At 38.6% G+C, this 16,456-nt stretch overlaps 1 protein-coding gene across 1 annotated transcript in view; it reads left to right on the top strand.

Moving 5' to 3' along the window:
* The window catches only part of ANKFN1 (ankyrin repeat and fibronectin type III domain containing 1), a gene marked incomplete at its 3' end in the record, with an annotated part of 422,952 nt that overhangs the window by 272,422 nt on the left and 134,074 nt on the right, over positions 1-16,456 (top strand). Inside the window, exons 4-5 of the mRNA XM_082679310.1 lie at positions 11,636-11,837; positions 14,611-14,821. Coding sequence (XP_082535436.1) covers positions 11,652-11,837; positions 14,611-14,821 — 397 coding nt within the window. The 5' untranslated portion in view covers positions 11,636-11,651. The remainder of the gene's footprint in view (positions 1-11,635; positions 11,838-14,610; positions 14,822-16,456) is intronic.

The raw sequence follows: 16,456 nt of genomic DNA, 5'->3' as shown, positions 1-16,456 counted from the left end.
CTAATATGCTTTGTCTTACAACCGCTCCTCACCCAAACTGGCTCAGATCATTTTTCACAGTACAAATACAGTAAGAAAGCCCCACAACCAAGATCCTGTGAGACAGGGACTCTGGACATGCCGGAACTCATAATGAGGGTAAGATCTTGTCTTCAGAATCATGGTCTAGGAAGAAGCTGACAGGCAGCCAGACCAAGATCCCTCAGGCAGAATAATAGCAGAGTTGCTAAGAGCACGAGCTTTGGAGTCAGAGTTCAAATGCTACCTCCTCCATTTACTGACTGTAGAATCTTGTACAAATTAATCACCTCTCTGGGCCTCAGTTTCCTTGCTTGTAAAATGAGAATGTAATAACAGTACTGACTTTCTCATAGGATTGTTATTACATTTTGTCTTAGCCTGAGGCAGAGTCAATTGCAAATATGCTATTAGGTATTGGGAGATATAACCTCAGGGCATCAAGAGTGAAGGAAAAAAGGGAAATGAGTCAAGGAAGGAGGGAAAACAAATACAGATGGCTTGTAACTGAACTAGCCAAGGCATCATAAGAAAACACATATGGCTGTTTGTTTGCCTGCGACTGCTTCCAAGAAGCCTTCAAAACAGTCCCCAGGGAAGGAATGGAGAGGAAATTATCTGCTGGCTACTTCCAGTCTCCTGTCTCTCATTGGTCCAGTTTTTTCCATTTCCAGATAGTATTACCCAGTCCTTCCAGGTAGACATGAGTGAAGCTGAAGCCTCCCTCCATGGGTCTGGTTGGGTCAGAGCTGTTGCAGCTCTGTCACAGCAAGCATGATGGACCCACCCTTCACTTGAGACAGCTGGTGGCATTTAGAGACGGGGTGATGGCAACAGCCAAAGCTCTCTATTTGAGCAAGTGGCCAAAGCCCAGGGAACAGGTAGTTTTGAAATAAATCTGAAGAGACTCCACTCTCCACAGGTTATTCTCGCCATTTTGTACCTGGATTGATCAGGCTGTCACTCTTTCCTTACAGCTTGGCTCCAGGTATATTCACAGGTCCTCCAAAAGTGTAACTGAGATCAGGCCATAATATGTCAAAGAGCAGAAGTCTTTAATTTTCATGAAGTTCAATTTATCAATTTATTTTACGATTTGTGCTTTTTGTGCCTCCTCTAAGAAATCATTGTCTTATTCAAGTTCGCAAAGACTTTCTTCGAAGTTTTCTTCTAAAAGTTTTACAGTTTTAGCTTTTGTAGTTAGTTCTATGATCTACTTCATTTTAAGTTAATTTTTACATATGATATGAAGTAGGAGTTGAGGTTCTTTTTTTTTTCTGGCATATGTATATCCCATTGTTCCAGCACTATTTGTTGAAAAAATTCTTTTTCTCTATTGAACTACCTTGACACTTCTGTCAAAAATCAATTGATAATATATGTGCAGGCTATTTCTGGGCTCTCTATTCTGTTTCATTCACCTATGTGTCTATCCTTATGCCACTGTCTTTATCTATATAGCTAGCCTTACACCAGTACCATGTCTTGATTATTGTAGCTTTGTAAGTCTTGAAATCAGGTCATGTAAGCAACTTTGTTCTTTTTCAAAGTTGTTTTGACTATTTTAGATTCTTTCCATTTTCATACAGCTTGTCAATCAATTTCTAGAAAGAAAGAAAGAAAGAGAGAAAGGAGGGAGGGAGGGAGGAAGGAAGGAAGAAAGGAACGGGAGGGAGGGAGGGAGGAAGGGGGAGAAGGGAAGGAGAAAGAGAGAAAGAGAGAGAGAAATAGAGAAAGGGAGAAAAAGAATGAGAAAGAAAGAGAAAGAAAAAGAAAGAAAGAAAGGCTGCTAGAATTTAGATTGAGACTGAATTGAATCTATAGCTCAATTTGGAAGAATTGGCACCTTAACAATACTAATTCTGCTGACCTGATCATGAAGAAGGTATATCTCTATTTATTTAGGTCTTCTTTAATTCACTCATTAATGTCATGCAGTTTTCAATGTGTAAGTCTTGCATATATTTTGCTGCATTTAATTCTATGTAGATTTTTGAGAATTTATTAGATTATTCTACAAAACTTTCATGTCATCTGCAAATGAAGACTGTCTTGCTTCTTTCTTTCCAATCTATATGACTTTATCTTTCTTGTCTTACTTCACTGGCAAGAACACCTAGAACACTAGAAAAGGTAGGAGTGGACATTCTTGCATTGTTTCTGATCCTAGGAGGAAGCACTTGGTCTTTAATCATTAAATATAATGTTGGCTATAGGTTTTTGCAGATTCTCTTTATCAGGTTGAAGAAGTTCCCTTATATTCCTGAAACTTTTTAAATCATAAACGGATGTTGAATATTGTCAAATGCTGCTTTATCTGCATTTATTAAGAGGACCATATGGTTTTCTCCCCTTTATTCTGTTAATGTAATAAATTATGCTTGAATGCTACACTAACTTGCTTTCCTGCAATAAACCTTGCTTGATCATGATGTATTATCCTTTTTGTATATTGCTGAAGTTTATATGCTAACATTTTGTTGACATTTTTTGCCTCTATGTTCATGAGACACATCAGGCAATAGCTTTCTTTTCTTGTAATGCCTTTTTTTCTGGTTTTGGTATCAGGGCTTCAAAAATGAACCCAAATTTTAAAGAGGTTTATGTAGGATTGGTATAATTTCTTTCCTAAAGGTTTGGCAGACCATAACATTTAACATGAATTTTATTAAAGATTTGGGGCTAAAAAAACTATTAGGATGCAAAAAAAAAAATCATAAAACTAGAAATTAGCTTTCCCATAGAGAATCTTTGCCTGGTTAACTATCTCCTAAAGTCTAGTCCTGTATCCATGTTGCAGAGACCAGCACACCTTCAATCTGTGTCCCCTTCTCTTTGTAACTCAGGTCTCCTAATCGTCTTTCATGGAAGAAGAATATATATATTTTCTTTCTTTAGAGCAAATCCCGAGTCTTATTAAAGTTTTATTATTACGAAAATAATACCTTAAAATTGATTAATAGTGGTACACCCATACAATGGAATACTATTCAGCAATAAAAAGTGAAGAAGTACTAATAGACATTACAATATGGATGACTCTTAAAATAATAAAGCTGAGTTAAAGAAGCCAGGTAAAAATATAGATGGCCAACAGGCACATGAAGAGATGCTCAGCATCGCTAATTATTAGAGAAATGCAAATCTAAACTACAGTAAAGTATCACCTCACAGCAATCAGAATGGCCACCATCAAAAAGTCTACAAATAATAAATGCTGGAGAGGGTGTGGAGAAAAAGGAACCCTCCTACACTGTTGGTGGGAATGTAAACTGGTGCAAACACTATGGAGAACAGTATGGAGGTTCCTTAAAAAACTAAAACTAGAGTTCACATACAATCCCACTCCTGGGCATATATCCAGAGAAAACCATAATCCAAAAAGATATATGCACCCCAATGTTCACAGCAGCATTATTTACAATAGTCAAGACATGGAAGCAACCTAAATGCCCATCAAAAGATGAATGGATAAAGATGTGATTTATATATATATTTATACACACACACACACACACACACACACACACACACACACACAGTGGAATATTACTCAACCATAAAAAATAGTAAAATAATGCCATTTGCAGCAACATGGATGGACCCAGACATTATCATATTAAGTGAAGTAAGTCAGAGAAAGACAGATATCATATGATATCACTTATGGGGAATATTAAATAATCCTACAAATGAACTTATTTACAAAACAGAAATAGACTCACATAGAAAACAAACTTATGGTTACCAAAGGGAAAAGGAGGGGGAGGGATAAATTAGGAGTTTGGGATTAACACATACACACTACTGTACAGTAAGTCCCCTACATGCGAACCTTCAAGTTGCAAACTTTCAAAGATGCAAGCGTGCATTAGTATGTCCAACCACGTAAGTTAGTTCATGTGTCTGGCGTACATTGTCATGTTCATGCACCCTCTACAAGTGGTTGTGCTTTTGTGTACTTTCCTGTACAGTACTGTATAGAGTACAGTAGTACAGTACCTTTATTTCAAGCTAGATCTGCAAGAGGACGATTTCATTGAACTCTTCGCTGTGCAACACAAGGAGCTTACTAATGAAGACCTGATGGATTTGGAGGCCCAGAGGAAGGACAAAGAGAGACAAGAGGAAGAAGAAATAACTGAAGAACCAAAGAGATTCACAATGCAGGAAATGGCAAGGGGATTTTCTTTATTTAAGAAAGCACTGTTAGTTTTTGAGGCACAGGACCCAAACGTAGAGTGGTACACAAAGGTTGCAGCAGCCGGTCAGAATGCAATCCAGTGCTACCATATTATCTATGATGAGAAAAAAAGAACTACTACCCAGACATCACTGGATCGTTTTTTCAAGAGGGTAGATAGAATTGAATCCCGCAAGGAACCAGAACCTATGCCATCAACGTCAGGTGTGAGTGAAACTGCAGTTTGCCCTCCATTCCCTATTGCTGATGATCCTTCAGCTCTACCACCTCCCACCTCCTCTCCCTCCTCCAGTCAGTAACTCTTCTTGCCTGTTCACTTGATGCCAGCCACTGTATGCCAGCTGTTGTACTGTACTACTGTACCTTTCAAGGTACTGTACTGTAAGATTAAAAATGTTTTGTTTTTTGTGTTTGTTTTTTATGTATTATTTGTGTGAAAAGTATTATAAACCTACTACCGTACAGTACTATATGGCCGATTGTGTTAGTTGGGTACCTAGGCTAACTTTGTTGGACTTATAAACAAAATGGATTTATGAACACGCCCTTGGAATGGAACTTGTTCGTATGTAGGGGACTTACTTGTATATAAAATAGATAAACAACAAGAACCTACTGTATAGCACAGGGAACTATATTCAATACCTTGTAATACCTGTAACAGAAAAAAATCTTGAAAAGAATATACATATTCTTATATATAACTGAATCACTTTGCTGTGCACCTGAAACTAACACAACATTGTAAACCAACTATACTTCAATTTAAAAAAATTAAAATTAAAAAGAAAGAAATGCTACCATTAAAAAAAAAAATTGACCCTCGGGACTCCCCTAGTGGCACAGTGGTTAAGAATCCACCTGCCAGTGCAGGGCACACGGGTTCAATACCTAATCCGGGAAGATCCCACATGCTGTGGAGAAACTAAGCCTCTGCACCACAATTATTGAGCCTGTGCTCTAGAGCCCACAAGCCACAACTACTGAGCCTGCGAGCCACAATTACTGAGCTGGCGCACCACAACTACTGAAGCCCAGGTGCCTAGAGCCCATGCTCCGCAACAAGGGAATCCACTGAAATGAGAAGCCCATGCACTGAAATGAAGGGTAGCCCCCACTTGCCCCAACTAGAGAAAGCCCGTGCATGGCAACGAAGACCCAATGCAGCCCAAAATAAATTAATTTATTTTTAAAAATTGACCCTCAAATAAAGAAGAAGAATCCAGGTTAAAAAAAAAAAAAGTGAATGATGGTGATTCCACTTGTATGAAATTCCATAAAATGAAACCTAATCTATAGTATCAAAAAGCAGACCAGTAGTTGCCTGGAAACAGCGGGCCTAAAATAAATAGATGTTCAAAAAATATTTATTGAACATCTGTTTATTTCAGGCACTCTGTTAAACAATTGGTATGTATTATCTAAAACTTTAATATCCCTTTAGACATGACTATTAAAATTGAGATGGGACCACTGTTAAGATGAGGAAATTGAAGCTAATATTTTGCTAAATATCATACAACTAATTATATCTAATAAAATTATTTGAATAATTTTCTAATAAGTAGAAAAAACAAAACCTAAAAGTAGATCAGCCTTGTATCAAAGTCCTTACTTTTGTATCAGAGTCCTTACTTTTGACACTGTGCTTAAAACCACTTCCTTCAGGCCTCTATCATTTTCTGGTGAAAAACCAGCTGTAAATCATTTTGAGAATTCCTTGTACATAATGAGTTATTTCTTGCTTGTTGTTTTCAAGATTTTCTCTTTGTCTTTAGCTTTTGACAGTTTAATTACGATGTATCTAGGTGTGAATCTCTTCGACTTTATCCAACTAGGTGTTCACTGAGATTCTAGGATGTGTAGGTTAATGTTTTTCATCAATTTGGCGACGTTTTTGGCCATTATTTTTTCAATATGCTTTCTCCTCCTCCTTCTCCTTCTGGAATGCCTATTATATATATGTTGGTACATTTGATGAGTCACACAGATCTCTAAGACTCTGGTTCTCTTCATTTTTTTTTTTCATTTTGCTCCTAAAACTGATTTCAATTGACCTATCTTCAAGTTTGCTGATTCTTTCTTCTGCCTGCTCAAATATGATGTTGAGTTCCTCCAGTCAATTTTTCATTTCAGTTATTGTACTTTTCAACTCCAGAATTTCTACTTGATTCTGGCGGGGTTTTTTTAATAAATTCTACCTTGTATTGATATTCTCTATTTGGTGAGACATCATTCTCATAATTTCCTTTATTTCTTTAGACATGAATTCCATTAGTTCTTTGAACATATTTAAGATATACAATTTAAAGTCTTTGTCTAAATGGAATATTACTCAGCCACAAAAAGGAACAAAATTGGGTCATCTGTAGAGATATGGATGGACATAGAGACTGTCATACACAGTGAAGTAAGTCAGAAAGAGAAAAACAAATATATTAATGCATATATGAGGAATCTAGAAAAATGGTACAGATGAACTGGTTTGCAAGGCAGAAATAGAGACACAGATGTAGAGAACAAATGTATGGACACCAAGGGGGCAAAGGGGGTAAATGGGATGAACTGGGAGATTGGGATTGACGTATATACACTAATATGTATAAAATAACTAATGAGAACCTGCTGTACAGCACAGGGAACTCTACTTCACTTAGCTGCACAGTAGAAAGTAACTGAACACTGTAAAACAACTGTACCCCAAACAAATAAATAAATAAATAGATAGATATTAAAAAAAATAAAGTCTTTGTCTAATAAGCCCAACATTTGGACTTCGTCAAGGGCAATGTTAATATACTGCGTTATTTCCTGTGAATGGAAAATTTTTTTGTTGTTTCTTTACATGTCTCATATTTTTTTCTGTTGAAAGCTAGGCATCTTAAATAATGTAATGTGGCAACACTAGAAATCAGATTGTCCTCTAACTGAATTTGTAGAGTACAGAACTATATCTGTAAAGTCTGTATTCTTGTCATATGTGGCCACTGAAGTCTTTGCTTGGTTAGCTCAGTGGTCAGCTAATGACTGAACACAAATTTCCTTAAAGGCCTAGAACTGATTTTGGTAAAGAGGTTCTATGTCTATGTTGGGGCACACCTTCAATACTCATCAGGCAGTTGACAGCTCTGCCTTAGCCTTCACATCCTGCTTGCACAGAGCCTCAAAGTCAGACAGAGATGAGAGCTTAGGACCTTCTCAGGTACTTTATGAGAATGCTCTCAGCTCTGGGCATGCCTGTGATCTGCTAGATCCCCAGGAATGTGTCAGAACTTTTCAAAGTCCTCTATGGACATCTAATTCCTCAACTTTTCCTTTTATGCTTTTTGGTTATCTACTGTTTGCTACCATTCTTATCCACCACCTCAGGCAGCTGTGATATTAAGCCATTGCTGATGTTTGTTTTCAACAGATGCCCCAGAGGAAAAGGTTATTTGCACTTGGTGAACTCAGAGTCAAATAAATTAAAAAAAAAAAAAAGTCTTGTGAGTGAGTTCTTCCAGGGAACCACCAGAAGTGTCAAATAATGATGATTCTCTCAAAATGGGGTTTTAAAGACGCTCCATTACTATTCTGCACCATCCAGTGGCTGCCAGGCTACTGGTTTTTACTATGAATGTAGGCTGTTTAGTCTTCAAGGCTACCACAGAGCTGAGGAATATGGGAATGAAGCAAGTTAAAAATGCCACAAAGCTTACTATTCTTACCAAATTCAGTTACTTTTCTTGAATAAACACTTCCTGGATTGCTTCAAACCTTTGGTTAATTTCCAGGGTTCTGAAAAATTAATTCTGACAATTTTTGCTGATGTTCTCATTGCTTTTATGTAGAAGAGGATTTTCAGAGGTCCTTATTTTGCCATTCCCACTGTCATACTTTTCTTTTGTTTTTAATATTTCTGTGAAATGTTTAATTAGGTGTACCACTGGTAAATGGCCATTTAAAAATCTCACTTGGAGAGTTTTATCTTTTATTAGGAAAAGTAAACCATCTGAATGTATTGTGCCCACATATTCAGTCTTAACCCTACTCCTTCATTTTACATTTCTATTTATTATGTTTCCTAATTTTGTTTCTTTTTATTTCTCAAGTATTTTTAGACATCTTTATTCCTCTCTTCCCTCTAACCGTCTGAAGCTCTACTTGGTGCTTCTGCTTTACCATAACTTACTGTAAACATACACACTAAAATATCTAAACATATTTTTATCAAAATAAAAATGAAGTATAGTAAATACATAAAATCAGATTCAAAACAATGTTTACAACAAACAAAACTATTTAGATTATTACAGTGTACTTTGGTGTTTCTGGTTTGGGAAGAAGACTTGGAGTAACCTTAATAATTGCTGCTATTTACTGAGTGGCTACTATGCACCAAACAGGATGCATACCTTTTGTTAATTCATTTAATCTTCACAACTCTGCAATAAACCTTTTTATATACTACACAGACTCAGAGAATTTTATTAAAGTGCCCAAAGTTACACAGATTACAGATAAAAATATCATGGTTCAAGCTTGGGTCTGCCAAATTCCAGAGCCAAAGCTCCTCTGCTTCTCAAACGCTTTTCCCTTTCCACGGTAAAAATGTAAGAGCACATTTAGCTGGGAGGGGTGTGCATGTTTATGAGAACAGATAATAGAAAGTTGTTGTCTTTCTCAGTATCTCTCATCAGACAAAATTTTAAATACAGAGAAGGAAAAGAAAATATCATGATAGATGAAATCTAGAAAAACAGAAACGTGCTAAAGGATGGCCTGGAAGGAAGGGACAGCTGGGGTGCTATGAGAAGGAAGTCAAAGAGACAGAGAAAGTCAACCTATTTTGAGTGAAGGGAACAGACAGGAGATGAGCAAAGACAAAAGAGACCGTGTGGGTAGGTGTCATCAGTTAGAGGGCAAGTCACTGGAATTTGATCAATCGACAAGAATTTATTTACTGGACTCCAGGGCACTGTGGGAGATCCTAAAGAATGTAGAGTTATTTGGGGAATGATAATGGTGTAGACAAGACAGATGGCTTAATGCTGAAGGAAAAGGCTAGAGACAGGAGGCAGAAGTAAATAAGTAAAGGCAATCCCCATGTAAGCTAGCTTGCATATCAATCTGGAATTTCTGTGGGAATGGTTAAGACATAGAGGAAGTGCTAGGGCTGCTATTGAATTATAGGAAAAGATTTGTAGGCAGAAAGAGGAAGATGCCAAATCACCTACTGCTTTTGTGTAAATTAAAAGATTATTAAAAATTAATGAAAATATACCCACATGTACATACACACTACAGACAGTGCTTTACATCCTCCTTCCAAATGTAAACGTGGCCGTTTGGCTGAGAATGGGTAGGTCCTGATGAACATGACTAATATTGAATAGGTCTGACCTCCTCAGAAGGCACCAGGAAGTCTGTTGGAGAAAATTACAAGCAAGACTTAAAAGGTGCCTAAAGACATTCAACAATGTAATGAAGATGGATCTCCATTTGTTAAAGTGCAAGGAAGTCAAGGTTAGTTGGTGCTAGTGGACATGGAACCCAGTTCAGAAGCATGAGAGGAAATGAGCTTTCTGGGTAGACCCTTACTATATTATATGTAATAGACTCTCAAATGTGCATTCATTTACTCTGAAGTATCTGCTGAGTATCTTCTATAATAAATATGATAGCTGCCAGAAGTCTGCCTACATTCTAAGATACTTACATTCATTATCTCATCAAATCCTCACAACCATAATATGTAGTTGTTGTTATTTTCTCTATTTCAAAAATTAGAAAAATGAGATGCAGACATGTTATGTAACTTGCCCAAGATCCCATATTCAGTAGGTGGAAGAGGAGATTCACATCTTAATCTCTGTTATATTTCTTTTACCCTGAGACAGGCACATTTTAGGTACTGGGGATATAAAAAGTAATATTTAGCAGTCCTTGTTCTTGTGAAGCATATAGACTAGCTGGGAGACAGAAAGCCAAACAAACAGTTGTAACATGATAAAGTATTTACTGTAACAAGCACATACTGAGTGAATGAGTAAAGAAATACCCAAATTTGCCCTGGGGTGTCAGAAACTACTTGAGCATAGACTTTAAGGATCAACAATTGTTTCCTAGGGGATGCAGGCACAGATGGAATTTTAATACATACAGAGCAGTGCATACAAAGACCCAGAGGTAGCAAAGAGTTTGAACCACTTAGGAAACTCTAAGGAGATCAGAAAGACTGAAACCTATAATGTAGAAGTACAGTATCAGATGAAGCTAGAGAGGCAAGCACTTGTATGTAAAGCTAAAGAATATGGTTATACCCTGTAGGAGTTGGAGAATCACTGAAGTCAGTGCTGTGAAGAGTTTGGTCAATAAAAGAGATTCTACATGGTATTATATCAGAGTCCATAAAGCTATAAAAACTCAAGGACTGAAGATGTCCTAAGGGTCACGGCTAAGTGGCAATGGCAGCATTACAAATGGAAGACTCCACTGGCTATTTGAGGGCAGGTGGTGGGAAGGCAGCCGCATGCTCCAGAGACCTGCGCCCAATGCACCAGAGGCTGCACCAGGGGTGGAGACACCTTGCACATAACTGCCTTAGCCAATTATTTCATTCATACATTTGTTCATCCAATACACACATGCTAGGCAGCAATAGCCTTGGTAGCATCAATATTTCATTAGCAATACCCAACATAATGATGGACAGCCTTTGAAATCCATAGCTAACCTCCTGGAAATTGACTTCAGGTATGACGTTGGTGAGGACCTGTTTAGAGATTTGTGGAACAGCAGTCAAATACTACTTCGAGAATGCCAGTAGTAAGTGTCCTGGAGGACACTATCTGAAGTATCTGGGGTGAGCAGGGATGAGCCTATCTGTACAAATTCCCCAAAGCTCTGGGCACTGCGATAATCCAGCAAATCTCAGACAACAGGCACAGTTTAACACTTTTGAGAGAAGGGGGATCTGCAGGAAACAACCACACTCTTTTATACACCCAACAGAAGACAGCATCTAGAGTATAAGTAGCAAAATTCCAATTATATATAGCCAAGAATAATTGAACAGACTCCCTGGGTTATAGAATTGAGATACTTCCTCCCAGTGGGACAGAGATCAAAAGATTTTTCGTAGAGGCTCAAGTCATATATGTTTGTATGTAAATGCATATGTTTATATAGTAAATGGATGTTGTCATTTCATTCTTGCCACCAATTAGCTATTTGGCCATAAACAAGCTGCTTCCCTTCCCTGGGTTTCAGCTTTCTCATCTATAACATGAAAAAGCTGGATCTGATGATCTCTAAGGTCCCTTCCAGCTATAATATTTTATTAGGATTCCAGATGGTTACTGGGGATGATAAAATTTTTTGTCAACTTATGTTGTGTAAAATTATTACGACATTAGATTTTTCTCCTCTTAGGAATTGCCGTGTGAAAATGACCCAACAAATGCAGAATTTACATCTTTCTCAGTCAAAAAAACATAGCGCCCCATCGTCTCCCAGTGCTGCCAAACGCCTGTACCGGAACCTCTCTGAGAAACTGAAAGGGAGCCACTCTTCGTTTGATGAAGCCTCTTTTAGAACAAGAACTGACCGGCTGAGTCTCAGAAAGACTTCGGTGGTAATAAAACTCTTTATTCTCATCTTGGTTTGATTAGTGCAGTTGTGTTTGGATTTAAGGAGATACTACGATGATCCACGTTTACTCCAGAACCTGATGTTTGCAAGTTTATAAATGTTGAAAGTCAGGTAAGGTAGGAACTGCACATATGTTAGTCGAAGTTTAAGTGACTGTGAGATTTTCCCTTTCTTTTTCTTAATTTCTTTTCCTTTATTTCCCTTAGTTTTTCTTTCTCTAATAGACCAAAGAGCCCACAAAACAGCAGCTTGACAAATATGGAGTTTGAGATTAAATAGGCTTCCTGAGAGATCCAGTGTTCATTCAAATCCAGTGTTCATTCAAATATTGAATGAACAATGAACAATATTTTATTTACTTATTTGTAATGTATACCCCATATGCTTTCCAAAGGCATTCAAGACAGAATCCAGGCAAAAACAAAAAAAAATGCAAATGTATTATACAATGGTAAATAAATCAATAGCGATGGTGATTGTGGGGGACAGCAAGGGAGCAAGAAAGGGAAAAAGAAAGAAAGAAGGAAGGGGAGGAGGGTGGGAGGGAGGAAGGAAGGAAAAAAACTGGAAAAAGAAAATAGTGGGGATGGAAAGAGAAATAGATATACCAAAAACCTAGGCAGATACAGTACCTAAAATTTGTCATTACATTTACCTCTGAGTTCCTAGTCAGTCAAAGCAGAAGGGGAAGGACAATTGGTAATAGCACTCCATTAGCTAATAACTGCAAGTATACAAAATGAATATCTTCCTGTTGCTAAGTCCTCCGGCTTCTATAAGATGTCATAGTGAATTATGTAATGGAGAATGAAGAGTGGCACTGGGGATGTTATAAACATTCTCACATAGCAGCTTCTTATACTGCCCCTCAGTAAAAGCTGAGGGCATAATATTATCATGCTCAGCAAGGGTATTTCTGCAGGGGGTAATGGCACCATTTGTTTGAGCTTAAAACAGAAATGAGCCGTAGCCTTTCCAGATAGAAGCGTACCAGAGTTTGCCAACACAAGCATATGGCGAAGGGAATGACTTAAGAGTGAGAGCAAGTATGGCACATGAGAAATTAGACAGACTAAGAATCACAAATACACAACTGTGTTGTTTGGACAGGGCAGCATTTTAACTTTGCACTCATTTGTTTTCTAGTTTGTTTTCTCGTTTCAAACTCATCTTCTGGGAGGGCTTGGTTGTGGCTGAGTTACGGCCTAAGCATCAGAGGCTGTTCAGCTTAGCAGATTGTCGACAAAACACTTTTCGGTTCAGCAGACTGCCATGTAGCAAAGAGAGCTGCATATCAAACAGTTCTATCCCCTGGGTCCCCTTTGTCAAAACAAGCATTTGCATAATAGCTTTGTGTTTTCCTCCAATTTCATTCATGTGTGACGCACTCAGCTATGTCGACCTGTAGCCTTTGAATGGGAGAATTGAGTTTTGATGAGACTAAAAATAAAACCTGCCTACCTAAATATGTGGTTACTGAAGACCTTCCACATTTTAATCAGGCAACCCCTATGCTAGCTCAGGACCATTGGTATTTCAACATGTTTAAACACCTGGCAACTCTTGGAGAAGATACCAGATAAATGTATGAATAGTATATGTGTTGCTCTTATCCCACGAGCTACAGAAATATGTATTTGAGAGAATTCTAAAGCTTTTCTCCTTTGCTATTAATCCACTGAAAGAACTTTTCAAAGGAAAGATACTGTCTTTAGCTATTCTCTTCTATAGGTGATTTGTATCCTATGAATATTCAACTTTTGGCCCTCTCAGGCCCCAAAGCAATTGCCACCCATTCACTGAAACCTTCCCTGGACACCACCTCTTGAGCCCCTCACCTGAGGTCTCAGAAATGCCAGGTATTCAGTGGCTGGGGCTCAGGGTTGAGAAAGTGTAGAGATTAGTATAAAGGAGTCTAGGAGTTAGGGAGTCAGCCTGCAGGCAGTGTGGACCTACTAGAGATTTGTAAATAAGGAAGGGACATGTAGCAGTGTAAATTTTAGAAAGACTACTCGTATCAATATGGAGTAGGGATAGAGGAGACTAAGACTAGCAACAGGTAGGTCACTGCCATGATCTGGTAACAGTCTGAGAAACAGTCAAAACACAGGGACGGAAAGGGAGGGGATGAGTTTGAGAAACAGAGGAAGTGTATTCCAAGCTAGTCATAATTTAAATTACCTGTGCTGTGTTATCTATGCCAGCGTTTTCCAAACTGTGTTTGGTAGAACCTTATTCCAGGACAGTTAAAACAAATATAATGAAAAATATGTTCTGTGAAAAAATACTTGAAACAGGTCATATTTCTCACCTATCAGAGAGTCATAATTGCATGTTAAAATTACTAAAGGGCTTGAGAGGTCTTACAATAAAATAATGCAGTAACTTGGTTTAATCTAATGTTTACTAAATTCACTTGACCACATGCTACTTCCTTCATAGAACACCTTATGATGGCCTACTGAACAGTATTCCACAGAAGACTGGTTTGAGAAAAACTGATGTTTGCTCTTATCTGTAGACTGTATACTATATTGTCTCAATGCATCTAAATACACAGATCTTTTCAATGTTCATTAAAAAAGATGGAGGGAGGGTCCAATAGTGTTTACTTTGGAGACCTTGGAATAAATAGCAGTTATACCACTTATAAGTGGGAATGCAGTCACTGAAGCAGTCCCTAAAATTCAAAACAGCTAGGCCATGAAGACAAGCTGGTCTATGAAATTGTGCGAACCTGCTTCATTCTCTTCCAGAACTTCCAGGGCAATGAAGCCATGTTTGAAGCAGTTGAACAGCAAGACATGGATGCTGTGCAGATCCTCCTGTATCAGTACACGTCGGAAGAACTAGATCTCAACACACCTAACAGTGAGGGGCTGACACCTCTGGATATCGCCATCATGACCAACAATGTGCCCATTGCTAGGATTCTTCTGAGAACAGGGGCCCAAGAAAGTCCACACTGTAAGTAAACTCAAGAATAAAACATGTACTATTAAGGCCAGACCGCAGCTTTATGCCACCGAAATAGCCATTGCTGGCCCTTAGAATGAATGGTTGACTAAGCATAGGCGCTGAAATCCTTTACATGTTTTCATGAACTTTCATGCAAACAGTGATAGTGTTTATCAGTCTAAGCATCAAGTTACGTTCTAAATAGAATACACAGAATGTTATTGAAAAGGAACCTCAAAGGAACTTCCTCGTAAGAATTGAATGCAAGTTTTAAGATATGTGAAAGACTCCAAGTGAGGCTATAGCACAGGACATATACATAGAAAAAAGAATGAGATAGAAAAGAGAATGAGTATGTGTGTGTTAATGGCTTTCTGTCCACAGTCAACATGGTGGTTCCATTCATTCATTCACTCATTCAACAAACAATGAGGAAAGGGCATGTTCTAAGTACTAGGAATGCAGTGGTGAACAAGACAAAAATCTCTACGCTCAAAGAACTTACGTACTAGGGGAGGAGATTTCCAACAATCAAGTAAATAGATAAATTAATATATAAATTCAAATAGTGATAAATACGATGAAGAAAATAAAGTGAATGAATGGGTGGAGATTGATGGAGTGGGGACTATTTTAATAGGGTTGGGCAAGAAAAGCCTCTCTAATGCAGTGACATTTGAGCCTAGTCCTAGGCAATATCAAGGAATGAGCTATGAGAAGATACGGGGTCAAATTTTAGGCAGAGTGAATGGCAAACACTCAGAAAGGTTCTGAGGCAAGTAGGAATGGGACTGCCATATCTGAAGAACAAGAAGGCCAGTGTGGCTAAAGCAAAATGAACATAGGGGAGAGTGATGGCTGAGGGACAAGTCACAGGGACCAGACCATACAGGAGCAGATCAGCCAAGGTGAGAAGTTCCACTTTGATTTTAAGTGTGATGGGGAGACAGTGGAACAGTTTAAGCAGATGAAAGACATATTCTGGGGACTTCCCTGGCAGTTCAGTGGTTAGGACTCGGTGCCGTCACTGCTGGCGCCCAGGTTCAATCCTTGGTCAGGGAACTAAGATCCTACAAGCCGCGTGGCATGGGAAAGAAAGAAGGAGGGAGGGAGGGAGGGAGGGAGGAAGGAAGACATATTCTGCTTTATATTTTAAAAGATCACTACAGGGCTTCCCTGGTGGTGCAGTGGTTGAGAGTCAGCCTGCCGATGCAGGGGACACGGGTTCGTGCCCCGGTCCGGGAAGATCCCACATGCCGCAGAGCAGCTGGGCCCGTGAGCCATGGCCGCTGGGCCTGCACGTCCGGAGCCTGTGCTCCGCAACGGGAGAGGCCACAACAGTGAGAGGCCCGCGCACCGCAAAAAAAATAAATAAATAAAAATAAAAAAATAAAAGATCACTACAGCCGTCTGTGGAGAATACACAGTGGTTAGGGCAACTGTGAAACTGTGAAAAACAATTAGGAGGCTATTCTAATGGTCCAGGAGACAGATGCCAGTTGCTTGGACTAGCACCATAGTGACATTGATGGTGACATTGATGGTGAGCAGCGGTGGAATTCTGAATGTATTTTTTAACGGCTTTATTGAGATATAATTCACATGCCATACAATTCAATGGTTTTTAGTATATGCACAGACTTG

This window comes from Grampus griseus (genome assembly GCF_964374135.1).
Source record: "Grampus griseus genome assembly, chromosome: 20".
Lineage (NCBI taxonomy): Eukaryota > Metazoa > Chordata > Mammalia > Artiodactyla > Delphinidae > Grampus > Grampus griseus.
This window is presented reverse-complemented; position numbering and strand designations above follow the sequence as displayed.